The sequence below is a fragment of the Aphelocoma coerulescens genome, chromosome 2, assembly GCF_041296385.1.
Source record: "Aphelocoma coerulescens isolate FSJ_1873_10779 chromosome 2, UR_Acoe_1.0, whole genome shotgun sequence".
Classification (NCBI taxonomy): domain Eukaryota; kingdom Metazoa; phylum Chordata; class Aves; order Passeriformes; family Corvidae; genus Aphelocoma; species Aphelocoma coerulescens.
The window spans coordinates 149,286,695-149,313,077 of record NC_091015.1 but is presented as its reverse complement, the minus strand read 5'-3'; the positions used below and the strand labels follow the sequence as shown (position 1 = coordinate 149,313,077).

The 26,383-nt window shown below is 38.6% G+C and overlaps 2 protein-coding genes and 1 long non-coding RNA gene across 12 annotated transcripts in view; 1 reads left to right on the top strand and 2 right to left on the bottom strand.

The window, feature by feature from the left end:
- Positions 1-1,401: 1,401 nt before the first annotated feature.
- On the bottom strand, positions 1,402-7,642 carry LOC138105401 (uncharacterized). The gene is made up of 3 exons (XR_011148456.1): positions 6,809-7,642; positions 3,765-3,923; positions 1,402-3,005 (listed from the first exon to the last, which is right to left on the bottom strand). It is a non-coding gene; the product is annotated as an uncharacterized lncRNA (long non-coding RNA).
- Positions 7,643-13,296: 5,654 nt separating this feature from the next.
- Positions 13,297-21,242, top strand: ABRA (actin binding Rho activating protein). Its single transcript, XM_069005351.1, has 2 exons — positions 13,297-14,202; positions 18,420-21,242. Exons 1-2 carry the CDS (start codon positions 13,451-13,453, stop codon positions 18,895-18,897), a joined length of 1,230 nt encoding a protein of 409 aa, XP_068861452.1. The 5' UTR covers positions 13,297-13,450; the 3' UTR covers positions 18,898-21,242.
- Positions 21,243-23,726: 2,484 nt separating this feature from the next.
- OXR1 (oxidation resistance 1) overlaps positions 23,727-26,383 on the bottom strand; it is a 275,796-nt gene continuing 273,139 nt past the window's right edge. For all 10 annotated transcript variants that reach the window (XM_069005341.1, XM_069005350.1, XM_069005340.1 and 7 more), the window contains one exon: positions 23,727-25,743. In XM_069005341.1, coding sequence (XP_068861442.1) covers positions 25,608-25,743 — 136 coding nt within the window. In that variant the 3' untranslated portion in view covers positions 23,727-25,607. The remainder of the gene's footprint in view (positions 25,744-26,383) is intronic.

Sequence of the window (26,383 nt, the reverse complement as noted above, 5' to 3'; positions counted from 1 at the left end):
TTTGTTTGTGATTGCTGTGGAATGGGAGGTTTGACACCCCATAGCAGGGCTAGGTGGCATTTCTTCAGTGTTGGCCATGCTATGATGCCTTACTCTAGGAACAGGAAAGTTCTCCCTGAATGATGTGCTGCTTATTTTAATCAAATGTGGCAGCAGTTTTCCATGATTCTCACATTAGTTGGAAGATCATGGAACAGAGTCACAAGGTTTGGGTCAAGATGCCATTAAGATAGCCTTTCAACATATCAAATCACACAGTTTTTATTTTTTAAAATGTTTAGTGTATTTGGAAGACTTTACAAGAGTTTCTTTTTACAGTTAAATGCAGTTAATAAATGTGTTGATGTTTAACATTTGCAATCCAGTTTAAAAGGTTTGATTGGAAATTTTAGGCCTGCGGCTCTATTTAAATAAAACAAAAGCAAAATCCCCCCACCTTTGATGCTGACTCTGTTTATCAACATTTTATGCTATCAGCTCTATTCAAAGGAATATTGCAGAACAGCCTAGAGAAACATGGCATCAAATGGAAATACCAGTGAACAAAGATGGAGCCAGTGAGGTGCAATGAAACAAAAATCAAGATAAAGCATGACCATAGCACTTTGTAAAATCTAAATTAACTATTACAGCACTCATATGCACAACATTATTAGGTTTAAATTACTCTAAAACTTATTTGGGTTTGGTAAAAAACAAACCTGTGCAGCCAGTGAGAAAACAAAAATTCAAAATAAATCTTAGTCCACAGAATTATTGAGCAGCCTAATTTCAGCATAATAAACTTTTGAGTTCACAGAAGTCTAGCCCAAGTCAAGATGAAAAAGTCCGGAGACGTGTGCAGAAATAAAGTTCTACTACATGTCATTATAGAAACACATAAATAGGTTACTTCCAGAATTTCTGGGAGACTATAGAACTGCTGCAGTCTCAGGGCCTGTAAACTGCTGACTGAAGGTGTTGCAATTCTCATCAGTTTTATTTTGGGAAGACAAAGTGTGGTCAGGATGGTAATGACAGTCAAGATGAGGATAGGAGGTCTGACAAGGACTGCAGTAGCTTAGTTCAGCAGCTGGCAGTCCTCACAAAGTAGATGTGTGTGAGATACTAAATAATTCTCTTTTTTAGATGTAGCAAAAAATAGTCTCCTGCTTTCCTTCCAAATGAAAAATCAGCGAAGGAAGCAGAAGTGTTTAATTAACTAAGAAACACAACAAAAATGGTTTTGTTTTCTTTCATTGCAGAAGTAAGGCTTACAGTGTGAGGTTACATTTAATATTGCATACAGTAAATTATGAAATAAAACACTGAAAAGTGAAATGTAATATTTTCCATTTTAAACCTTTAAAAGAGAAAAGTTTTAAATTTTTACAAACCGTTTTCTGTTTTTCCTAGCAAACTCTTTGGGTTTCAGAGGGTGCAGGTGAAGGGTTTTATGTGGCAACAAAAGATGAAATTTTGAAAATTCCTGATGTTTTGTCAGAACTTTTTTGAAACTGAGCTGTCTTCAATAAACTTTTGTATTTTATATAACTTTATATTCCAATAGAGAAGGTGGTCCATAGAAAATTTTCTAGTAAACATGTCTTGTGGCATGCAAAATGCTGCTTTTGTTGAAGTACAGCATTCAAGGTACTACTGTACAAAAATAAAACAACTGTGCTTCTTCATACCTGATCCCCCTCTGCCACAGGTGTCTCTGTCAACCCAAAATCTTTGTCCACCTTCCACAGAAACTTCTCCTCATTCATTGCACAGGGCAGAAAATGTTTTGCAAAAAGCCATTATCCTTTGGGGGTTTATTCTTTCTATCTGAGGTTTGTTATCACACACTACCCTGAGAACATCAACAATAAAAAATATTGATAGAAGCTGTCTGTACTGATACTGGTCAGCTCTCAAAAAGCATTCAGCAGCAGGAGATGCACCATTCCCATTATTCAGATAGGAGCTATTGATTGTAAGAGCTCTTTTAATGTGCAGTGTAAAACACAGTGTTTAATATAGTTCGAATAGCAACATAGTGGATAGCTAGTAAGAGTTCTCGAACACTGTTTGCTACAATTTTGGCAATCTTTTTAGGTGGATCCAACAGTCCATCCATATTTAAAAAGGAGAAGCTCTATTAGTCACTCTTTTTTCTTAACAAACGTTTACAAAAGGCATGGAGTGAGGTGGTTAAGTGGTTCCACGTGCAGAGGAACATCTGTCTGCTGGGGATGTCACACAGCAAGACAACGCTGACCGAGGGTGGTTTCAGCTTTCCCAGCAGATCGGTGGTGGGAGGGTATTGCTGCTAAGCAAACGTGCCACTCAGGATCAGAGCTGAGCCTTTCATGTTACACTAAGCCCAGGCCAGGCCCTGGCAGCATGACCTCATTAACCTCATGACTCTTGATCTCTCAATTATGTCCAAGTCTCCACTCACAGAAGAATTCAGGACAAGTCTGGCTCCAATGCTAATTTATTTATTTCCATAAATGATCTATTTACATTGGCTCGGAGGTCAGCATCTTTTTTTAAAGACAGTCACACTTGAGATGCCTTGATGGTCTAATAATACAGATGTGAGACAGTGTTGTAGAAAGAAATTTAACCTGGGAATTCATTTACCATCCAAAATTTCAGTAAGAAAACTAAAAATGACAAGTGTTCGAAGTGACACTTGGGATTTACTGCAGTCATGCAATTATATGAAATAATCCTGCCAAGGCAATGAAAATTCCCTTATTTAGAAAGCAGCTGAAATATAGAAAAGAGCTAAGCTGTAAGAACATATCAAACATGAGCGTAGATAGACAATACCAGTGTGCAAACAGAGGCAGTGATAGCTCCCCACCCATCTGTTATTCTCAGACACATTAAACAGGAGAACATTTCTGTCTGGTTTTGTCCAGTAAGAAGGCTCTGGATTGGTGCTGGTATCTTCATCCTGTTATTAGTTCTTCTGCAACCCGTGGTGTCACGTTCAAACAGTCACAAGGACCTTTGCTTCTTGTTCTGTCCTAGAATCACACAGGATGCAAAACTTTCAGCACAAAGTCGAGGGGAATTTGGCAGAGAAGTTTGCTGGCTATTGCTTCAGAACTTCACGTGCTTCTTACAAATTCTCTCCAAAAGAAGCCACTACATTTTCAGTTACAAAAGTGCCTGAGCAGCCTTGGATCAAGAGCTTTATTTTGATGAAAGATTTTGCCCAGAGAGGTTGTGGAGTCTCCCTCACCAGAAATATTCAAGAAGCTTCTGGACGCAATCCTGTGCCATGTATTCTGGGATGACTCTGCTTGAGAAGGGAGGTTGTACCAGATGACCCACTGTGGTCCCTTCCAACCTGACACATTCTGTTATTCTGAGATTCTGATTCTGTGATTAAAGTCCTTCTAGAGTTAGGCATGTATATAAATGTCCTATGGCAAATGCTTAGGATTATTCATGACAGTAAAGACAGACAAATTAAGTTTTTGTTAGAACGGAGCGGGGAGGAGCTAAATCATGTTAACCTACAAAGATATTTCTAAAACTAACTCGTGATACATTGTTGTTTCTCTGATTTTCAATGCCACTGAGGCACTTTTAAAACTGCTGACATTGTTATTCTCAAACACATTAAAGTTAGCAGTTGCCAAATGAACAGAGGGAACACTTGCCTAAAATGTATATAGTAAGATGTATCATGAGTTCCACAGGGAAAAAACATCCAGCACACAAAGAAATATTGATCATGTATTCAGATTTATTTGGGTGATTACACAGTGACTACTTACCTTTGTGTTGGTATGTGATCTCTGCATTCATCACTGCCACCATTTAGCTCCGCACCTCTAGCCTAGGCAGCCAGGAACCTTGAATTCCATTCCATGCCCTTCATCATCTGGTTTGTCCACACTTGTGCATATCTTCCAGTCCCAGTAACAAGGGCTTTTCTGTAGCTCAATAAAAATACAAGTTTCTTCATTATCTGATGGACCAACACCCTTCATTGGATCAGATAATGATCACTTATCTTGCCAGTGAATGCACTAGTGTCATTGAATGTCCCTGTGTAATGAGCCTTAATCAGTAGAAATAATGCCAGAATCTGTTTCTTTCAGATTTCCCTACATTTGCACTGCTTTCTGTATTAAAACATTAAATATGCTTAAAGTAAGACATCCAGTGTGGTTTTCATGTAGAAAACAAAATATATTTTTAAAATAAGAGAACTACAGCTATTTGATCTGTGTCTAATACTGCAATTTCCAAAAAGTACTGTTCCACAGAGGGACTATAGTCTTTGTTCTGTTTGCAGTAAACATCAAGGAACCATACTGAACCAGAGGCAAATGCACAAATATGGAAGATGGAATGTCTCAGTAGTGATTTACTGAAGATTAGATAAAGTTAGATAAAATTATGCTCAGTCATAGAAATCAAATTTTCCTTTAGACAATCTTCTGCATTGTTAACCTACCTTATTTACTACCAAGTGTTATTCCTATAAACATTTCAGGATCACAAATTCTCACTAAAAAACAACGGAAGAAGGTCTTCCTCCCTTAGACCTCCTCAGCAGGCCAGTTGTTGTGGAGCCCTTATCTGGGTATCTGACTCTTCCCATGACACTCTTTAAAGACCTTCATTGCCTGGCACCGTGGACTCCACTGCAGGTGCTGGGGACAGGCAGTCTCCTGCAGCAGTGCTCAGCCTCCTGGCCTCTCCATGGATCCAGTCCTGCCAGCACAGGGAGGACTTGTGAGCAGCATGAGTGGGAGGAGCTGCTCAGGGAGCCAGAGCACTGTACACTCTGTCAGAGCACTGTACACTCCACGGGAGCACTGTACATGCCACAGCAGAACTGTACACTCCATGGGAGCACTGTGCACTCCATGGGATCACTGTACATGCCACAGGAGAACTGTACACTCCATGGGAGCACTGTGCACTCCATGGGATCACTGTACATGCCACAGGAGAACTGTACACTCCATGGGAGCACTGTGCACTCCATGGGATCACTGTACATGCCACAGGAGCACTGTGCACTCCATGGCAGCTGAAAACAGTGGTGGAAGCACAGGAGCTACCCCAAGGGTTCATCACAGCACAAGACCTCCCCCATGGAATCTCAGGAGAAAGTGCCCTTGAAGCACTTCAGAACAAGTACCTCCTAAACAACGACAATGAGAAATGTTCTTCCTACATCCAACTCTTTTAATCACAGTTTTACTGTATGCACAGCAGATATACTTCCTGAAAAGGATTTTTCCTAAGCTGCCAGTTCCGTGGAATACTGTATCCTTAGGGCTTGAGTAAACCATACCCTTTTTATTATTCAGCTCACAAAATAGGAGAGGCCTTAAAGAAGTACATATCCCTGCTCAGTACTCTGTCTGGCGTCAGCCTTTGCCTGTGGATTCCACTCACTGAAATGCTTCTCATGTGATTCCCATGGGTTTCAAAGGTAAGGCGAGAAGACTTTCATCCTTACTACATCTCTCCTACCATTCAAAACCTCCCAACCACTTTCTCTTTCTTTCCTGAGTAAACCTGGAACTTTATAAATCACTATCTGAAGAGAAATACCAAGAGAGAAATAAAGATCAGTATTGATATAGTGCAGTAATTCCAACAGCAAAAAAAAATTGTTAGCAATCGTATGGCTAAGGAAAGAGCAAAAGTAGATTATTTTCAACTGATTTAAAATTCTGATATTGTTATTATATTGGGAAACCTATTAAGCCCTCAGGGACAGAGCCATTGACCTCTGCCACAAACCTTAATAGGTTTCACAGAGAAAAAAGAAAAATGCAATAGGTCCAAATTACTATATCCAGTCAAGTGATGTGAGTACCATAACACTCTGCAAATGTAAACGTGTTTCTCCTTTATTTTAAGAAAAGAGCTAGAAAAGCTAAGGAAGCACTCTGGAGCTGTGTGATAATACTGAACTTGTTAGGGTTCAGTCAAATTCCAAGCCTACAAATCTCCTGGGATATACAAGACTGGATTAAGTCAGCAGTAATGTAGGGAAAGAGCTAGGAAGGCCCGGGTCTCCAGTCCAGCGAGAACTACAATCAGTTTCCTTGCCTGAGAAGCAAAACACCTCAAAGTGGCCAGTCACATACTTTCAAATATCAAAACCCACACTTCAAAATTCACCACCTCCTCAGATTTTCTGTGCTGAAATGGCTGACACCATTGTGAGGGACATTGAGTTTGTTCAGTCAAGAAAAGGGGATGAGGAAGTTGATTTTTCCCTTGAAATCACTGTTAGTACTGTATTTTGAGTCACTAAGTCATTCCCTGGATTAACAGGCATAGCTGTCCCTGTGCTGAAGCATGAGGAAGCCACACAATTAGAAGACCAAGTTGATGAAAAAAATGGGTAGATACTTGTTACTCCCTCCAAGAACAGCTCACTCCAGTTTGGGTGCTGCTGCCAGCAATTAGGTATCCTTGTATCCAAGAAGAATGCATAGCTTGCTGCCATACTGCAAATCAAATGATGGGCAGTTTTAAATAACGACCTCAAGCTCACACTCCTCTACTCTCACTTTCTTTTTGCAAAGACTTTTGCCTCATATTCATGGCCCATTAATTACTGTTACATAATGTAAGAAGTAAGGCAGATGTCTGAAGCATAGTTTTAAAATGGGGTAGGTGTGTAATTCAATCTAATGTGTTTGGAAGTTTCTGATCAAAACTAGTCCCATCATTGGGGCCCTTCATTGCCAGATTCCTTGGTATTTGAAGCTTAGTCATGAGCCATGGAAACATCCACACGGCACTGTAATTACCACATGATCTTCCAGCAATTCCCATCACTCACTTCTTGACACCAAAAGTCGGCGGGGTTCATGCAGGCAGCTCCGGAAAGCAGAGCTCCTCTCGCAGGCTGGCCAGGGCACTTCACTCGGTTAGAGACGGCAAAGCCAGGGCTCCGCCCGTGCTAACAACAACACAGCTGCACGCTGTTAGAGCAGCTGGTGGCTAAGTGGGAACTAATAAATAAGGCTCTGTCCCGCCTGCTGCAGTGGAATGTGATAGTGGGGGGAGCAGGCAGAGCCAATGGCACCCGGGAGACTCCATCTGCCTTACCCAAAGGTCAAGAATCACAGTCACAGGTTACAGCCTCAGCACCATGGTATCACCTTTAAAATGAGATCCCCCCACACTGCAAGAAAAATCACAATGAATTAGTCAAGAGGATTTCTGCTTTTTACCATAGATACCTCCAAATCTGGGCTGTAACATCAATTCTTTCCAACAATCCTTTGTGTCAGGATCTTTCAGGATATGGAATAACAGAAGAGCTGAGCATGATTTTGACTGAGGCATTGAAAAGATGCTAATTGATTTAGCCAGTTGATAGATGAAAAAAAATGCAGTATTTGCCTAATTCAAGGTTTTCCTTCAGTGAATATTAAAAAATCTTCACAATAAAATACTAAAATTATACTGAGGCCTGTTTCCTGAGTTCTGAGACTGGTTCTGAGTTACACTTTAAAGCAAATCATGAAATATTGCATTTATATGATACACAGACTCCATTCTTCTGGTTTTTTTTACTTTTTTCATATAGGTTTTTCTGCATTCAAACATATTTCCTAAAATTTCCAGTCTGTTTTCTGCTCCATTCTCAAATGATAATTTCAGAAACTAAGATTTTAATTTTTTTAAGTTGCAATACTTATAATGTAAAAACAATTACTAGCAACTCTGTTAGAAGTTAAATGTAAATTTTCAATGTTCCTTCCAAAAACCCATGGTAGGTCCATTATGTACATCAAAGGCACAACTGTTTATGGTTTTTAATTTTTTTTATTGACAGATTTTAATATGTTAATAAATACAGTAGACTGTAAAGACGATACAGGAGAACCAAGTGATGCATGTGCAGTGATACCTGCAAGTAAATGCACTTTGATAAGACAAATGATAAAGCAAACACTTATAAAGTGGTTCATTCAGTTCTGATTTGTACTGCTCTAATTAACGTGACACTCTCCCTGACAGGAATTTTTTTAAAATTGTGAAAATTCTATTTTCCTTGCACATTTACCACCTTAATATCTGAGAAACAGCCATTAGCAGAAACATGGAGTTAATATTAACCTGAAAAATAAAATCCACAATGCATGGGAACACTGCCTTGTTAATACCTGGAGGACACTGCTTTGATTATGCCTCTTATCTCTTGTTTGTAACATATTTTGACTTTATAGAACTGTGCTTTTATTTATTTTTTTTTTTTTACCTGCAATTTCTTTCTTATGGATGTGTAAAATACATTTATTATCTCTCACATTACATCCAGGTGTCTGATTTCAAGTTCTCCTTTTCTGGTATGCCTCCTGTCTGTCTTGTATTGCAAAGTTATGTGAAGACTTTAAATTCCTCGTATCCAGTGTTCTGCTCAGATTTCAACAGCAGCAATAAGGCCATATTCTCAAAGCCATAAGACTATCTCTAGGTAAACTTTAAACTAAGGTATTTCAGCAAGCTGGAACCACAAAATTAAATTACTTATAATATTAAATAATTTTCTTATTAGAAAAGGATAATCATTCACTGACAAATAGATACAATCAATATAAACTTGAATAGCAACATATTTGTGGATTTAGTTTAAAGGCTATCTTATTTAAATTAACTTCAGGAATTCCATCATAATGCAAGGAGAACTAAATGCCTGATGCAAATGATTTCCTGCAAATGTTTGTTTACAGTTTTAAAGAAAATTGCTTCATTACTGCTTGTTACTTGTTTCTGTTCATTTACTAAAGGTAATCAGATAAGAGGTGTATTTATGCTCAAAGGTAAAATGGGACTAAAAGCATGTGGTCTTACCTCTGCTTTCCTTTCCTGTATAAATCTGATTAAACTTGTATGGATTTCTTGCAGGCATCTCCTAAGCGAAGCTGTGGGCACTATATGCAAAAGTAGGAAAAGGGTGCCAAAGTGCTTTAAGGCTCTCCATCCCAGTACTAGTTTTCATCTTCTGAAAAGTGAAGACAACTTTAGAGGAATAAGATTTTCAAGGGAGCAAAGAACTTTGTCACTTGAGTAGCAGGGCTTCTGTAGGAACTTGAAGATATGTGGATGCATCTTTGCATCCCAAATTGGGTTTCTGTCAGCTCTAACAGCCAGGTCTCTCTACCAGACTGCAGTGAAAAATCATACTGAATTCTCATCCTCAGCCAGTTCAGAATCCACAGGGCTGTTTTTATTACTTGGGTGGCTTGCATTGAAATCTGTCACACCTGGAGGGAGAGGAGCTCTGGGGCTGTGCTCCACAACTCACTCACTGCACTGCTGTTACTGGATAGCAGTTCTTCCCTCTCCCCCATTATCCTTTCACAACTAAGAGTCTTTCAGCCTTGGTTCTGACCAGGGTTTCTTGACAGTTTGTTGGATTTATTTTCTTCACAAAGCAGTGCTGTCATGACAGGTCACGGATAAGCCTTGATCTCTCATATAGTTGAATCCTGATGACACACAATCAAATGCAGACTCAAATTTCCATGTTAATTACACAGGGATAATTTCTCAGTACAACACAATTTCAGTTAAACAAAAAAGGCTATGGCCAGATATAGGATGCAAATATAAAAAACTGCACCAATAAATGCAGTAACTACTTTCAGTTAATGGCTGGACATGACCCAGTCCACAGGCTCAGGAGCATCCATTTCTTGGAGCTCAGACACCTGGATTGTCCATGAAACTGCACACTGAATGAGACACTGTTGCTCACTGCTGTTGTTAGAAGGAATACGTTTGATGTGAACTCTAAAAATAAGGAAATCCCAAACTCTAACTCTTTTCCCAGGTTTCCTGTGATAACTGGCAACCTATGGCGTTATGACACAGCGTACTGTAACTGTGTCACGGTGAAAAGAATTTCTGAGAGTCCTGATAATGGCAGCTGGTTATACTTAAGAAACACATCTTGTTCTCGTTATTCACCACTGCCTCTGGGGAGGAAGACAGCATCTTTCATACACTTACAATTGGTTCAAAATTAAATTCCTTGGCATCAAAAACATTGAATAACTTATGTCAAAATCTGACAAGGTAAAGATATGTATGAAGGATACAGTCCTACTTTTAAAATTAATCCTGCTTAAATGAAACCAAAAAAATTTGATGGCAAACTGGTCTCCCAGAGACTGTTAATGTTCTACAGCAAAGAGAAAATTAAAGGATTTTTAAATAGTTTATAACTACACAGGAAAAAATCCATCCAGAGGGAAAACAAAACCAAACCACCACACAGGAAAAACATCCCAACTTTTACCTCTGACATTGGCAACCCCTCAGCTGGTCCTTCACAACTTTGGATTCAGGAAGTCAGAGGTATTATGTGAAATGCAGCAATCCACAAGCAGCAACAAGGTTTTAGGGACATGTGCAGACTTGTCTAAAGGTGTCAAAGAGATTAAATCCCAGAAGTGTAGGCAGCCAGGCTGAAGGACAAGGGAGTTTACAACCTCAGCATGTGTCAAGCTTGCTCATCAAAGTAAATACTTTCTTCTTCAAGAAACGGTCCCTCAACTCTGGCCTTAAGGATAGTTTCTGAACTTGTGAAAGCCTGTGACAGTCACCCTCACCAAGCCTTGCTGTGCATTTGGAGTATATTTTTTGACCTTGTGATGTATGGAAGACACATAGAAAATGTGGTTCAGGTCCAGCCTGCCTAAAACATACCTGTTCCTTTAGGGCTGGATATTGGCTTGTAGAAGTCACAGTAGGGAGATTACCTGCAGAAATGTAACCTTGGCTAGTTATTTCATTAAGAATAAAAATTTTAAATCATGAAGTAATAAATTCTAGTCTTATAGCAATAAAACATCTGCAAAGTAAACAACCCCCAAAGTATGAATATCACTGGGTGATTCAAACATAATTTATAATTAACTTCTTGCTGTCAGCAGTACCATATAGAATGAGACATCATTCAACACATTCAAGACAACATCATTGTACACACTAAAATTAAGCATCATAAAGATAGTTATCCTCCAAATAATTGTATCAAAGTTTCACTGACACTTTGGACAAATCTGTGATAACACTTCAGCTTAATATAGTGACCAATTTTAACCAAACATTTGTTTAACATATTGTTGTGCAATATAGATTTAATAGTAGTTTAGATCTGTAATCTTAGTGGTTTTCATTAGTCTGTAACCTTTCATTGTCATTTATCTAAACTATGTAAGCATTAAGTCTGTGGGACTATGACCAGTATGCCAAGGTCAAGTCTGTTAGAAAAAAAACAGGAGTCTCTTTATTAACAACATCTTTGAAATGTACTGTAATTTCTAAACATTCCTCAGGAATGTAATTATTTTTCAGTGCCACAAATTTCAATACAATTACTTGCAAATATTGTATGAGAGAAAAAAGGTTTGAGAACTTCAAGGGTATTGGCAGTAACAAACTGAGCAGAGGGCTTTGGTTGCAAAATACAGCCAGTTAACCAGGGGAATAGATTGCCTAGACAGTGGGGAGTACCTACTGCTGCTAGTCTTTAAGAGCAGGTAAAACAGGATCCAGGACACATGGAGGTGGAGCTGACCCTGCCTTACACTCCAGGATTGTCCTTCCACACTCACTTGTTTCACTGCAGTCCTTCCTTGGCCCTTCCCCTTATGTATTTAGCTTTCAGCTCATTCTTAAAGCCTCAGCCACCCTTACATTCCAGAGACCACTCAGAATGACATCATGAACTGGTGTAATGCTCCTATTCTGCATGTGCATGATTTTCTTTCACTTGCCTCTTCCTTGTATTTTAGGGAACAAACCTATGTATGAACATGCATGCGTGCATGCATGCATAGACATGTTAATTTTAAGCACAAGGAGGTCCCATTCCTGATCAGACTTAAAATGACTCCAAAATAAATGTTTGGTAACACATGCTCCTTAATCAAGTCATATGGGTACATCTCACAATGTCATCTCACAGCTATGATGCAATGGGCAATAGCTGAGACTGTACAGTACACAGAGGTGATACATTTCTTTCTAAAATAAAAGCATGAGTAAATACCTAATAGCAACACTAACATTTTGTCATCAGTTTTGAAGAGGAAATTACTCCACAGATTAATGAGGAATTCTACATGGAAGTCAAAGGTATGATGTAGTCTTACTGTGTTAATCAAGGGCTAAATATGATCTGACCTTCTTAAAACAGCCCAGCCTTTAACAGACAGAAGATTAAAAAAAAGGCAGAGTACAAGAGTCCATATTTATCTCTGATGTAACACCAACAAAGCCAACAGAATTCCTTGAAGTTCAGTGTGCCTCAGTGCACCACATGGCAAGTGCCACAGGTCATCCTGTATTTTGCAAGGTATGATGGATCAAAAAAGCAATGACATTTTCCGTTCCTATTTAGGAAACATTATACTAAGACATAAGATATCATAGGACTACATCTCAGAAAAATGTTTGTTTATTACCATTCAACAATGGATGTATCAATTCATTAAACAATTTTACAAATTCAAATATGAATATACTTTAGGAAGCCCTCTGGAATGAAGAAATCACAAGGTTTCCCAGAAAAACTGATTTTTTCTATACTGTACACAGTAAACATAATTATGCTGTATATAACTCTCTTGAAAAGCAGTGAGAAATTAAACAGGTTATTATTTTATTTTTCAAAGCCCTAAAACTTGGAGATTATTCATCCATCTGATCAAGTCAGACTCACTACACTGATCCTCAGACATAGTGATTCCCTCTTCCTTAGTGCTGACACTAAACACGATAGTGTTCCCAGGCCCCCCTGAAGGTATGTTCTAAAGAGAGAGACATTAATAGATAATGAATGGGAAGAGAACACATAAATACCTTTTAAAAAATTAACAAACCTCGATTTCCTCAGACACACAAGCAATAAGAAAAAGTCACCTAGTACGTTTTTAGGAAATACCTCTAAAATTTCTCAGTTATAACTTGCTTCTGGCTTCACACTCCATGACAAGGACCACTATTTTCTTGTGATGATAAGGCGTATCCACTCTGGCCAAAGTTGTTAGCAACTGACAACACTTCACATTTAGCATTTTCAGTCCCTGCAATCAGGATCTCTAACCCAAGTGCAGCATTTGCAGAAGAACACGACCCTTGCCAACAAACTGGGAATTCAGCAGTCCCGGGGCGGGGGACTAAAGGACCTGTTACTTTCCCGCTATTTCCAGAGCAGGTCTGTGTCACGCTGTTTACATCATGCATCATTCATCTGCTGTGATGAAATGTAACCCCACGTTTTAAAAAAAGACCTCTGCAACAGTGAGGATACTATATCTCTGTGAGAAGCGTTTCACATATTTTCCACGGGCATCAACTGCTCCTGCTTCTATTTAAATCTGCGTGCCCCGCTTCAGAGGGCATTATTCACTTCAGGAAGTCCATTCAGAAGGTACTGAGCATAAGAAGGGGAGAAGCCAGGATGGCAGCAGACAGCAACATGGCTCCTGAAGAAAAGCCGAGCACCGCTCCTGTGAAAAGGGCTGTCCACAAGATCCGAATGGCCAGCCAGGTCTTCAGCTTGGCACGAGGCTGGCAGCAGTGGGCATCTGACCATCACATAAAGCAAGAGCAAGAGCCCTCTGGATGGGTCCCCACTGCAGAAAGCTCATCAGCTCAGCCTGTACAAGAAAGTTCCTTTCAAAAATGGCAAATTCCATCTGTCAAGAGGGACCAAGAAAAAGATGATGAAAAATCCTTAGCAAAGAAATCGGTGACAATAAGAGATGCTGAAAAAAAATCAAGGGAATCAGATGAAGCCCTCAAAATGTTCAGCATTAAAAGCAAAGAAGTGACCAAAACAGTTGTCAGCAAAGCCTATGAACGAGGGGGCGATGTCAGCCTCCTCAGTGAAAGATACGAGAACAACAACAGCAGCTCCGAGATGACCAAACTCAAAGAAGAACCAAGTGCTGTTGACAAAATTCTTAGCAGCAAATTACCTTCAACCATAAGGAGAAAGTGTTCAAACGTGGTATCAGAGCTGACCAAGGGCTGGGAGAAGATGGAAGAAGAGGACAAAGATGGGGCCAAGGAAGAGCTGCTCCTTAAGTGCCGTGATGACAGCCTGGATGCCCAGGACAGTGGCTATGGGGAAGCAGAGGACAAGCTCGAGCAGGAAGACAGTGACCGGGAGGTGACGGCTGTGAGGATTAAACGGCCTGTACCATCTCTGTAAGTAAAGAATCTTCATTACGTCAACACAAATGGCAGAGGGATACAGCTTTCCATGAGGAAGATGGGTGGGGAAATGGTAGGAAGTGGTCAATGATAAACTATTATTCTTGACTCAAAAGAAATTAATCCAAATTCAGGAGACCTTTCACATATCACTTTGTGTTTAAGTTAGTCAACAACATCAGACTGCAGCCCAGGATTTTATGTGCTATGTACCTAATACACAAAGTCAGGAAGTTATATTTGGGAGATATTATATTTAATTTTCACATTGGTTCATCAAAATAACTACTTACTTCTTAATACTTCAGTCCATATTTCAGAATCACAGATTTTATCTCATCTAGAGCCCTCAGCTATTCATTTATTTCAGCAAATGTTGTCTAAATCAATATATTTGACAAGTAATATTTCCAAATACTCATTCATTATTTTGCTTAGTATAAATTGTAAATATTCTCAGGAGCAATTTGCAGAGAGTGTCCCAAATTAATGTTGCAGGAATTACTTCCAAGTACTTCTTACCAAAAGTTGGGTTCACTGCTTCTCTTTGGAAGCCTTCCACGAATTTGGAATTCACCAATTCAAAGAAAGGAAACCTTCACAGTATCTTGGACCCCAAGTTCATACCATATTTTAATTGCCTTTCCAGAAATGAAAAACTGAATCAGCACCAATGATGAAAAACTGATGAAAATGCCAAAACAGACTTTGTGATCTTTCTGCAGACAGACAGGCAGGCTGTATCATGGCCCCTGTTTTGGTTTTACACCTCACTTCTGATGAGCATTACCATGACCATTAGACTGTGACTAACAGAGTTGTGGATTTCAACATACAGCACCTTTTAGCACAGCTAGCTGAACACACACCCCCAGAGCTATTTTAACTATTCAGATGGGATTAGAATGATGCTTTGCTGTACAGCTGAGCAGTCAGCTCCTGTAAGAAGAAAATGGTTAACAGCTCAAGTGAAAAAAGCTCTCCAGTAACCTAGGGCTTGAAAGTTTGTGGTACCTGCTTTTGGTAAGGACTGTGTGCACCGTCCTTTCACAGAAGTTAGGACCTCAAACCAAAGATCCCAAATATACAGTGGAAAAAGGATACATTTGCAGCACTTTTCTATAAACAACTTCAATTAAAACAATTTGCTAAGTTTCAAATATTACAGTAGAAAAAGACCAACTTTCTAGCTTCTGTTACTTTCATTTCCTTTGTATGTCTACCTAGAAAAAAGATTGATAAGCCATATTTACTGTGGTCCAAATGATTGAAATAACACCCTCTGTGTTACTTAGAGCTCTCTCTTCCACTGAAATTGGACACAAAAATAATTTTGTGCACTTACAGTGCTGCTATCAGGACTGGGTTTAACCATTCATTTTTTAAAATTATTTTACAGCCTCAGAATATCATATTTCAGCCTGCTACCTTTATGAACCTTTCAATGTGGTTTACTCTTCTTCAAAAACTTCCTAAGTACACAGTTATTAAAGAGTATCTCCCATTTTCCTCTCTGTGTTCCAGGAAAAAAGCATCAGTGCAAGTATTTTGTTTTCCTCACATTAGCACCTTCATTATTTCCAGCTGCACCACTTACTGGAATAAGGTTGTTTCCTTGGTAGAAGGCCTGTTAACTCTTACTGGCATAAGAGACACTATTTTGTTCCAGCTTAGGAGCAAAAGCCATGCAGCAAAAGGCATATGAAACTCCAAACGTTAAAAGGAATTCCTACCTTTCCCCTACAGACAGAATCAGTGTGAATATGCAACCTGGACATTATTTGCCTAGAAGGTCAGAATGCATCTAGTGACTACAACACATTTAGGATGATTGCTCTGGTTAACAGGTTAACTTAGTTGATTGCTACACGTAAAGCACTTCTTGCAGTGGATGAAAGTTCAAAACTTCACTTTGGATGCACAATCCTTTGTGTAGGTGCAGTAGAAACATGAAAAAATGCTTCTATGTGTACACAACTCACATTGTTAACTTGTCATTAAGCTAAACAATGGCAAAAATGGCACTCCAGCTACCAGAAATGGTTAAATTAGAAGATGCATTAAAAAAGTAGGTTTTTTCAAGCCCACATGAGGCATGATAAAAGCAAAAGGATAGATAAGATGGTGGTTTTCTCAACCACTAAGAAGATGATTTGGATGAGGAAGGTGATAATAATATTCTGCTAGAAAGGAAAATTAGTTTCAGTAGAAAAAGGAGGGAATACATTCTAGACTGTTAAATTAAAGCAGACAACAAAGATTTCACAGCCTTCTGCTGTCTCACTCCCCTCTTCTCTCCACTCAACCTGGGGAACTGAAGCTCTGGGACTTTCTCAGAGGTCATAGTCCCTGGAGAGAAGGGGGAGCAGCTGGCTGTGGCTGAGGGATAAGCATTCCATGATATCTCCTCATCAACTCCACTGAGACTGCTGGCATCACTGCTTCGAGGCAATTTTGATTCACTTAGGATTTTTTCCCCCCCGCCTTAACTGCTACCTTCCCACATGAAGAGCTGGTGAAGCAATCAATCTGAGCTTCAGCTGGAGTTCAGACTGTGCTGCACAGGGTTTCTGAGGCCTTTGGAATAGCCATAAGCTTCAGGAGACGAATTCCTTTGCATAACCTGTGCCCACAGCTCCTCTGGGCAACGAAGGCACAATTCAGGTGAAGGGACAAAGGATCACAGCTTTCCCTTTCTCTGTATGACAATAGCTTATATACAGGAGCACTTGGTTTATTGATGGGAAACCAAATTGTGTAGCTTTACCCCACTGGTATATCTTAATGCTTTCCTGCCAACACCTACCTGTTAAATCACTTACACACACAAAATCACAGGTACAGACACACTGCCTACTCTCAGGATGCTCTGTGTCACACCACAGAAAGGTGCACTTACTTGGCAACTCAGTATGCTCAATTCTTTTGATATTTTTTCACCAGATTGATAGGGAAGAGTATTTTGGAGCTTTTTAAACACAGTTTCTCAACACAACTAAGCCAATCTTAGGGCAGCTCCACAGCTAATAAAGTAGTGCAGCTCTCCCAGTTTTTTTCTATCCCTGGCACTAAGTGTTTGCAATTCTTGCCCTAGCATAGCCCTGCCCAGTACTGGCATTTTTCTGGTGCACAGATCTGAACTTGGGACATCTCTATGACTCCTATTCTCTATTTCCACCAGCTTAGTAGAAAACAAAGGACTGTCCAAACATCAGGAGAACAGAATTTTCTGCAACTTTGCAGCCCTGTGTACTGTTTTTCTAAGTGTATCTTGATTCTCCAGTGTTACTGCTAATATTCAGCTGACATTGCTGGAGAGGTCTCAGAGCAGCTTTTGGGGAGTAAAAATACTAGAAAACAAATTACTTTGGCACAGCCACAGCACAGCATAGTCCCTAGCTGAGTTCCGTACGTACACACAGACAGGACGTGGACAGCACAAAGAGTAGCTCAGACTATCTATAGCTCCCTCACAACACGTGGGATTGGCCACGAGAGGAAAGAGTGGCTGCCTGCAATCATCCAGAACTATTACACGCACACAGAAGAAAAAAAAAAAAAAACAAAACCCAAAAAAAACTCTGAAGGTCTTTCCTTATCCTTTGACCTTGACACTTTCAGGCTTCTACCCTACCCAGGGGAATGTGAATTTTTGACTTCAGTATTTGTTCAGAACCATACTTCAAACGCAGAAGCATAGACAGAGCTACTGCACTCGATTAGCTTTTTGTTGTTGCTTTAATCATTGACATCTATTACAGAGGACAGATTTTTCTAGGCACTACCCTCTAGTTTTCAGCCAGGTCATACACTTACAGCAATCAGCATCTCTAACCTCAGAGCAGGCACATTTCAGGCTTGGCCAGGCAGGCAGGAACGGGAAAGGTACAGAAAGTGCAGGTTATCAGCAACATACTGTTTTGCTCCCTTACAGAATTAAGTCATTCTGGGGGAAAGTTTGTTAAAACAGGCTCAGATCGGGGCTGGTAGACAGGATAAAGCTGTGATCACGGAACTTGCCTCTGAGTGCAAACAATGGGGACGAACAGCCCCTAGAGAACTAATTTAGAAGTGGTGAACTCATGCCACCTGGTGGATTCCAGCTCGTCTCAAAAAACACAGTAACCCAGTTACAGCAGAGACCAATAAAGAGCAGAAGTGCATCAGGAAACGAGGAGCCGCAAAGCTCAGGTGTGCTCTGTGTCTTTCAGCGCCAGCCGGCTGGGCGAGGAGGCGCGGAGCAACGCGCGCAGGAGATGCAGCGCCGTGCACAGCCTCAAGGACAGGTGGCAGGAATGGGCCGACCAGCACATCATAACGCAGAAGCTGAACCCCTTCAGCGAGGAGTTTGACCCTGAGCTGGCCATGTCCACACGCCTGCACAAAGGAGATGAAGGATACGGCCATCCCAAGGAAGGAACCAAAACCGCTGAGAGAGCCAAGAGGGCTGAGGAGCACATCCACCGGGAGATCAGGGACATGTGCTTCATCATTGAATCCATGGCTAGGCCACGGCCCGACGGCAAGATCCAAGTCACTTTTGGGGAACTCTTCGACAGATATGTTCGTATTTCTGATAAGGTTGTTGGGATTCTGATGAGAGCCAGGAAACACGGGCTGGTGGACTTCGAGGGAGAAATGTTATGGCAAGGAAGGGATGATAATGTCATAATTACTTTATTAAAATAAGTAGGCTATAACCAGAACAACTTTTGGAAAACTTTTCTCCCTTTCTCCCTTGCCACTAGCATTTACACATATTGAATATAAGATTCCCCTGTTCACCACATAGAAAAGAGTATCTTTTGAAATATGTATTTTATAACTAATGCATGATAACCCAAGCATCCAAATGGACTTCATTTTGTACCAGAAGTGCTTGCAGGACAATTAAGTTGATTACTACATGAAAAAATAAGGAGAAAAATCTATATGAATATAAGCAGCTGATGATAAAAGCCCATAGCAATATAAATAGCTGCAAATTACTTCCAATTTCTACTTCTTCTTACATTAAGATATTCCCAGCCTATTTAAACTGGAATATCAGGAATATGAAACATGTCAGATCAGAAGTTGAATGACAATATAGACTCAGACCACGTTTTTGATCAGCAAAATGGTCTTGTGCATGCATTTCCTAATTAATTTATTTATATACAAGTAAAATGATCTTATTTTAATACAGAATCAAGGATACCACATTGGTTCATGTTACAAGCAGGATATGCAACTACTACTGCAGTATTATCTTGTGGCAACTGTTGACACAGCTTTCTCTTACATATTGTGTAAAAATCCTTCTTTTTATAAATGGGGTTTTATATATTTATTGTATTTATATAACTAATTTTTTAGATAGTTTCATAAACTTATGGAGGTTGGAATGTAATGAATAAAAAAGTTTTGATTAGATAGCTACCTAAAAAACACCTTCTATGCAACATTGTGCAATGTATCATCTGATTATCTATGCAGATACTGTTCCTTTAAGTGCAGGGAAAAATAATATGTAACATATAAAAACTAGCCAGGTACTTGTACTTTTGTATACAGCAAAGAAGTTGACTAAAATCATCAACTTCCATTGAAATGTATATCTGTGAGAAAATAGAGAAACAGTGCTCATAACTTTAAGTAAAATGTTGCTCCGTATTTCACAGAAATACTGACCTAACTTTACAGCATTTGCCATTTCAATGCTACTGAAATAATGTATTTCAGTTCAGATGATGCTGAAGAGGACTAAATGCTAATGAACTAATATTTCTAGGACTTAAAACTGTATTATTCACAAATCTGAGACCTCTGTAAGGTCTCCACTGCTTACTGGATTAGAGAGATCAATATTTCTCTACTACTGTAAAAATAGCTCTCCTCGTAAAATGTGTGTACTTCACAAAAAAACCGTTTGTTTCAGAGCAGATGCCTGGGTAAATAATGAAAAAGGAAGTGGTCTTTTCCCCCTTAAGATTCTTTCGAACTGAAAGAGCAAATATCTTCTTACAGAAGTAAAGGTGTATGAACATCCTGTCTCTCTGATAAAACAAATAATGCTGTTTTATTTTGAGTACAGGTACTCCAGTTTGAAGCTCCAATGTACAAATAAACAAAATATTTTATAACTTAGTGATACAAGAACTGACTACTACATCTATTCTAAGCCTATATAAATCATTAGTATTTTAGGCATAGTTATATTATGTGACTCTAAGGAAGAAAAAATTAATTGTAAGATGGAATCAGTGGAGCTTATTTAATGTTTTCTTGAGATGTCTTAGACTACTCAAGCTGAACTACAAAACTGCTGTCTTAGTGCAATACTTTTATAATTTTTACCAGCATATTCTTAGCTTATTATGTCTTTATATAATGACCTTTAAAGCTGTCAAAATGGTCTTGACAAAATTTTGTTGTCAAAGAAATACATGAACTATAAATAAAACCCTTAATTATTTCTTGGGTTATTTTGCCACACACTAGAAAACAAATACGTGCACATATTCTGTGAACTAAAGTATCAGTAAGTTGCTTCAAAATGTAAGCACATTCTTCTTTTCATAGGCTGTTAAAATATTTCCTGTGAAGGCTTCTCTGTCCAAAGCACCAGAAAAAGATTTTGGGGTACATGGCAACAGACCTTACACAAAATACCTGTGCAAAGAATACCCACTAAAGGCATGTTAGTGTTAAGTGAATTACGTATTTCTGCTCACGAGAATTCTCATCCTACCACAGGAAACACAACAGCTGTAACAATGTAACTACTGCTATACTTCTTCAAACTATAGCTCACTGCATTCAGTCATCTCAATGTTAAAATCTATGCAAAATAAACCAAACCCTAAACTTTTTCTATTCTTCCACACAAACTATTTTATTTCCAATCGGATGAGAAAATCACGTGACATAACTACCCTCCACCATTTACCTTTGTGTAGGCAGTATCATGCAAAGCCTTCTAATTTCTGAGAAGAATTTACCATTTTTGTCGAAGAGAAATATTAAATATTGATATAAGTTACAGTGTATGGAAGCATTTCATGTAGGTTATACGCTTTATAACATTTTTTCACATAAAGCTGTGTGACAAGTTTATCCATGAAAAGTAGGAGAAAATACATCTGAACTCATTAAAAACCAACCAAACCAAAGTACTCCATTAATTACCCAGCCTAACTCTGCTACTATACTGTGTTACATTCCCATGAAACTAGCACAAACTCTACCAAATTTAAAGATTCTAAGCAGAGAGATGATAAAGGTCAAAACCTGCTTGATTAAAGCAGTCTCTGTAAATTTTTAAGACCTGCTTTCCTAGCTCTGACTTGATTTGAAAAGAAAATCCTTAACCTTTTAGACAATGAGCAACTCTCAGGTACTCTCACGGTAGCTTACAGTTGCACATTATTTTCTTAAATACTGTATTCACCCCCAAAATGTTTTACTTGAAACAGGGCTCCTGCACTCTCCCGTCTGAGGCTTGTGTTGCTTTTGCACATCCTTGGTAGTGAAAAACTTGTCTCTCTTTCTGTAGGAACTTACATACAGTTTTCATATTCTAACACAGCGATCAAGCTTAAGTGACAGCATAGAACTTGCATCAGAAGAAATAAATTTGATGTTTACACCTTTGTATTTTTCAAAGTCTTACCACAGTTGCTGCAGTGGCTTGAAGCGAGTGGATGTTCACTGGACATGTATCCCACCCAGCAGAAATCAGCTCCCTCCTCCACAGCAATAATTCCTTTAAAAATGCTTCTGTGCAGCCAAGGTTCAGTAACACAGCCCATTTTTAAAACAGGGGAAGGCTACTGAAATAAAATTTGCTGTAGTGAAGAGCATAACATTCATGGATGTGTTCAATCATCACTGATCACAGAACAAATACTGGCAAGCCCTAGCCCAACACATTGCACCACCCCAACATCTCAACTAAAGCCACTGCTGACACCTCAGGGCACCAAGCAGTTTAGCATTCAACAGCATGTGTACTATTAGTAGTGTAATTATCACAACAGAAAACAAACTACAATTACGAAGCTTGTCAGATAAGCAGGACAGCAGAAAGCAGAGCTGGCACTAGCACTTCTGCAGTGAGATAGCCAGCAGGACCACTTTGGTTTGCACATACTAGACCAAGTGTACACCATTTCCTTGGCTGGACAATTCCTGTCTCTGCTCCAGAACCACAGTGTAGCTCTGTATCATTGCAGTAGCATGTACTCTTAAGCGGAGAAAGAAGAGAGGTTTGTTCCCTTAATTGAGCTCCAAACTGCAGAGACAACAGTAAAATACCCTGATGACATCTGTTCTTTTATGAAGGGAAAATATAAAAGTGAGATTTAAGATTCAAATACTGAAGAATACAACATTATTATTTTTTTATTTGAAGTTGAAGGACTAGTGTTTTTACTCATCTTCCAAGAGCAAGTTTTATGCAGACATTCTAATTCCTGTACAAAAAAATAACTCCAATGCAATATAAACAGGTGAGCAGGAGGATGTAAGCACAAGCCATATGTCATAAATTATGACCTTTTTGCAGGTTACACAAAAGCAGTAACTCACAGATAGGATTTAGAGCCAAAAGATGATACCTTAAGGACCCCATGTTTGGATCCCAGGTACCCAAACAAAACACCGAGTTACTCAGTGAATCCATCCAAGTACTGTATGCTGAGACAGCCTTCTGGCAGTGAACTCCAGATAATGGGTCTCATAAGCCTTCAGCATACAGCACACCCCAACTCTTTACAATCACCTTGCCAGGAGAGATGGAAAGGAATTCTACTGCAGAAAACGGATAATGAATTGAAGGCAGGAGGGACATTAAGACAGTGCCTTTGATCTCATCTATACAATTTTTTATGTGTGGCATACAGAAATTAACTAAATGTCTGGTGATAAAATTCATGGTCTTTCATAAGTAGACATGCACTGCTCTCTATAGATCCCTTACACAGCCAGTTGCTTCACTAAGTGTTGCCACAGTCACTTATGCTTTAAATCAAATGTCCTGCTACTCCTTAACTAATTTAGTATTTTACAAGCATGACTGCTACTGTACTGCTTACTAAACGCTATCCTTGATTTCCACTTTTGCTTCCTATTTGCTTTTCCAAGACTGCTCCAATACTTGGAAACATTCAGCTACTGAAGATTTTTGTGTGCTTTCATTTAATTCTGCAAAGTATAATTCTTTATAAAATTTTTCACACCAGCCTGTAAGAATCTAAAATATGCTTAATTTGCAATATGAGCTTAGGATAGAGACTGTGCAGTTGAATTAATGGTTTTGTCAGCAAGACTGAGACTTTTGTTTTCCCCTCTCCCTCTTCAACATGGTTAAGACAATGTATTTCCTTTCCATTGCTTCTCACTGGGCTTTAAAAAGCCCCAAAAATGCCAAGAAGATGAGAAAATGCATCCTGTGTGTTCAGTTATTACATGAACAGCAAAAACCAGCATTTGTGCTTCTACATAAACTCCACCTTCTAAATAAACTCCAACTCAAGTTTATTTTTACATATATTTAGATTTATTTGCTATACATCACTGTGAGCTTATAGTACTTAAAATCCATTACAGGATTTTTTTTTGTTGTAATAATCAGTTGTAACTCCACAAAGACAATAATACTGCTGTGGAAGACCAAAGGGGAGAAAAGCCATTTCAATTTATTTACAGTTCCTTATTTTGTAAACATTTACTCTACACATTGTACTAAGTTCTAATAAGGATAAAGAGATATACATAGAGACAGGAAACAAAGCCCCTGTTTTTCTATTCATATTGAGCATTAGCATATTATAGATGAAACATCTGCCCTTTCTCATTACCATAGCAGTAAGCTGTCTTCAAATAAGTTTTTTTTTTTTAACTTTCCAGAAATGTAAATATTTTGAAATAATATACAACTACATCTATGTAAGCCAACCCATTTGGCTTTTATTCCATTTCTAGAATAATTTAAAGTGCTATAAGCAACCCGTCAATCAACACTTTTCTATAATAACAAAACTACTTTAAACATTAATTTACAAGATAATATACAATGTTTGTCTGAAATAGCTGAAATTTCAGCACAAAGTCAGTCACTGTCACACTTAACAGCAATTTTTTTGTTCTTTTTTTGTTTTGTTTTGTTTTTTTGCAGAACATAGAATAAAAGCTTTGAAACAAACAGGTTTTTTGAGCTGTTATTGCCACAATGGCTTATCAATTTTTCTACAAAAGTGGACAAGAGCTACTGGAACTGTATTCTAGCCTGTCATTTATTTTTTGAGGTCACATGACAGTAAGTTTGCATATTCCACAAGTCTACTGAATTACAATATTGTCTACCTATGATACATGATGTCATTTTAATCAGAGCTGGTGCTAATTGTAAATTTACAACATAGACCCACTCAAAAACATCACAAGTATTTTTTTCTTTGGACAGGAATAAGCTATATTCTTGGAGCTGATGTGCTACACGGCTACAACAGTATAACAGTATATATCTGACACTTTATGTTGAAGAAAGATGCATCTGTTTCTGTACTTTTAATGCCCTACTATAGCTACAATTTTTTCACTGAGTTTTGCTTGCTTTAGCCTTTTAATTTTTTGGAACTATCATATTCTTACATTCTCTTGTTATTTTGTAAGTCTTTGCCACATAGCTCAATATTGTCAGTATTTGTCCCAAACCTGCAGATCATTAACAGCATGTGCAAAACACTCTTTAAATACAATCAGCATGCAGCTACAACACATATTAACTGACTTTTTTCTACACATGAACAATAAACAAGACGAGTGGCACTGTTGACTTTGGATATCTTCTGACTTCACCACGTGTGTACCGGGATGCGTTAAGAAGGAATGCTCAGCTTCTCATCCATTTGTGGCACCACTTGAATAACCCATCATTGGTCTGGACCAATCTCTGCAGTGCTGCTGCCAAATACCCACACGCAGCTTTCTTAGAGGTTCACAGAGGGCAACTTCATTCATAGACATAATTTGAATACAAAAATAATAAGCTATATTCAATGAAGCAGCCCCCTAGCAGGATTGCAGGAAAGGTGTGTGTGGGACACCTGGGAGGCAACTGTAATATGGATAAGAGAATTTTGCAGGCCACAAGGCTCAAAGTAACTAATGTTAATTTTTAGTCCACAAGGTCAATATTTTGTAGAAGAGTCTATAGCTTAGAAAAAGTATGGCAGTATATTACAGATGTGATAGCATGAAAAAACATCTATTTAAAAATAATAACTAGTGGCCACATGGAAAAATTAGGAAAAAAAAGCAGATAAGTAAAATACATTATATTGCTCCTAGGGATTTTTAAGCTGCACTGATTCATGTCAGGTTTGGGACAATAACCTGTAGAAATAGTTAAATACTTATTCAAAAGCCCATATTTCTATGTCTTGAATAGTGAAGTCTTCTCGCTTAGAAAGTGTGTGATTCCCAAATGTTTTACATGAATGACTTCTTCCATGGTAGAGATCACCATCAAGCCAAAGAGCAAACTCTCCTCTGCAAGACAGACAATATATTAAAGCAAAAGACCGAGGGAGTAAGCATTGAATTTAACAATGTATTTTTCATTCAAAATTCAGAAATGAGAAGGAATTAAAGAATAAGTTTTTAACACAAGTACCTCATTGCTGTTGATAAATTTATGCTACAAAGATTTAATTTTTCTTTTACTATTTATTATTAATTTGGAAATATCCCTTTTGCAGATATTCTGAAATAAAAAGCTAACTAGAATTCCTTGGTTTTCAGCCTCTTCCATTTTTATTCAAAAGATGACATAATAGCACTTTTATATCTAAAGAGAATGCTGATAACAAATAAGGAAAACATTCCAGAAGCTTATGCACCTGCATGGGGAGGGAAACAACAGGACAAGACAATGTATGATTTCTGGAGACCTTGGCATGTTTTGGGATAGTTCAGTTTCAATTCAGGCCTCTTCTAGTTACACATAATTCTCACATTTACATCCTTCCACAATTGTAATATCTATCTCCTCTGAATACAGAAAGACACACATGGAAGTCAAGCATGGATGGTGGTATAACCATGCAGGGCTGAAACTTTATGCCACACTATGCTGAAGACAAACTTCCTGTCTAAGTTTTGTCAACATCAGAAGCTAAGCACCTGACAT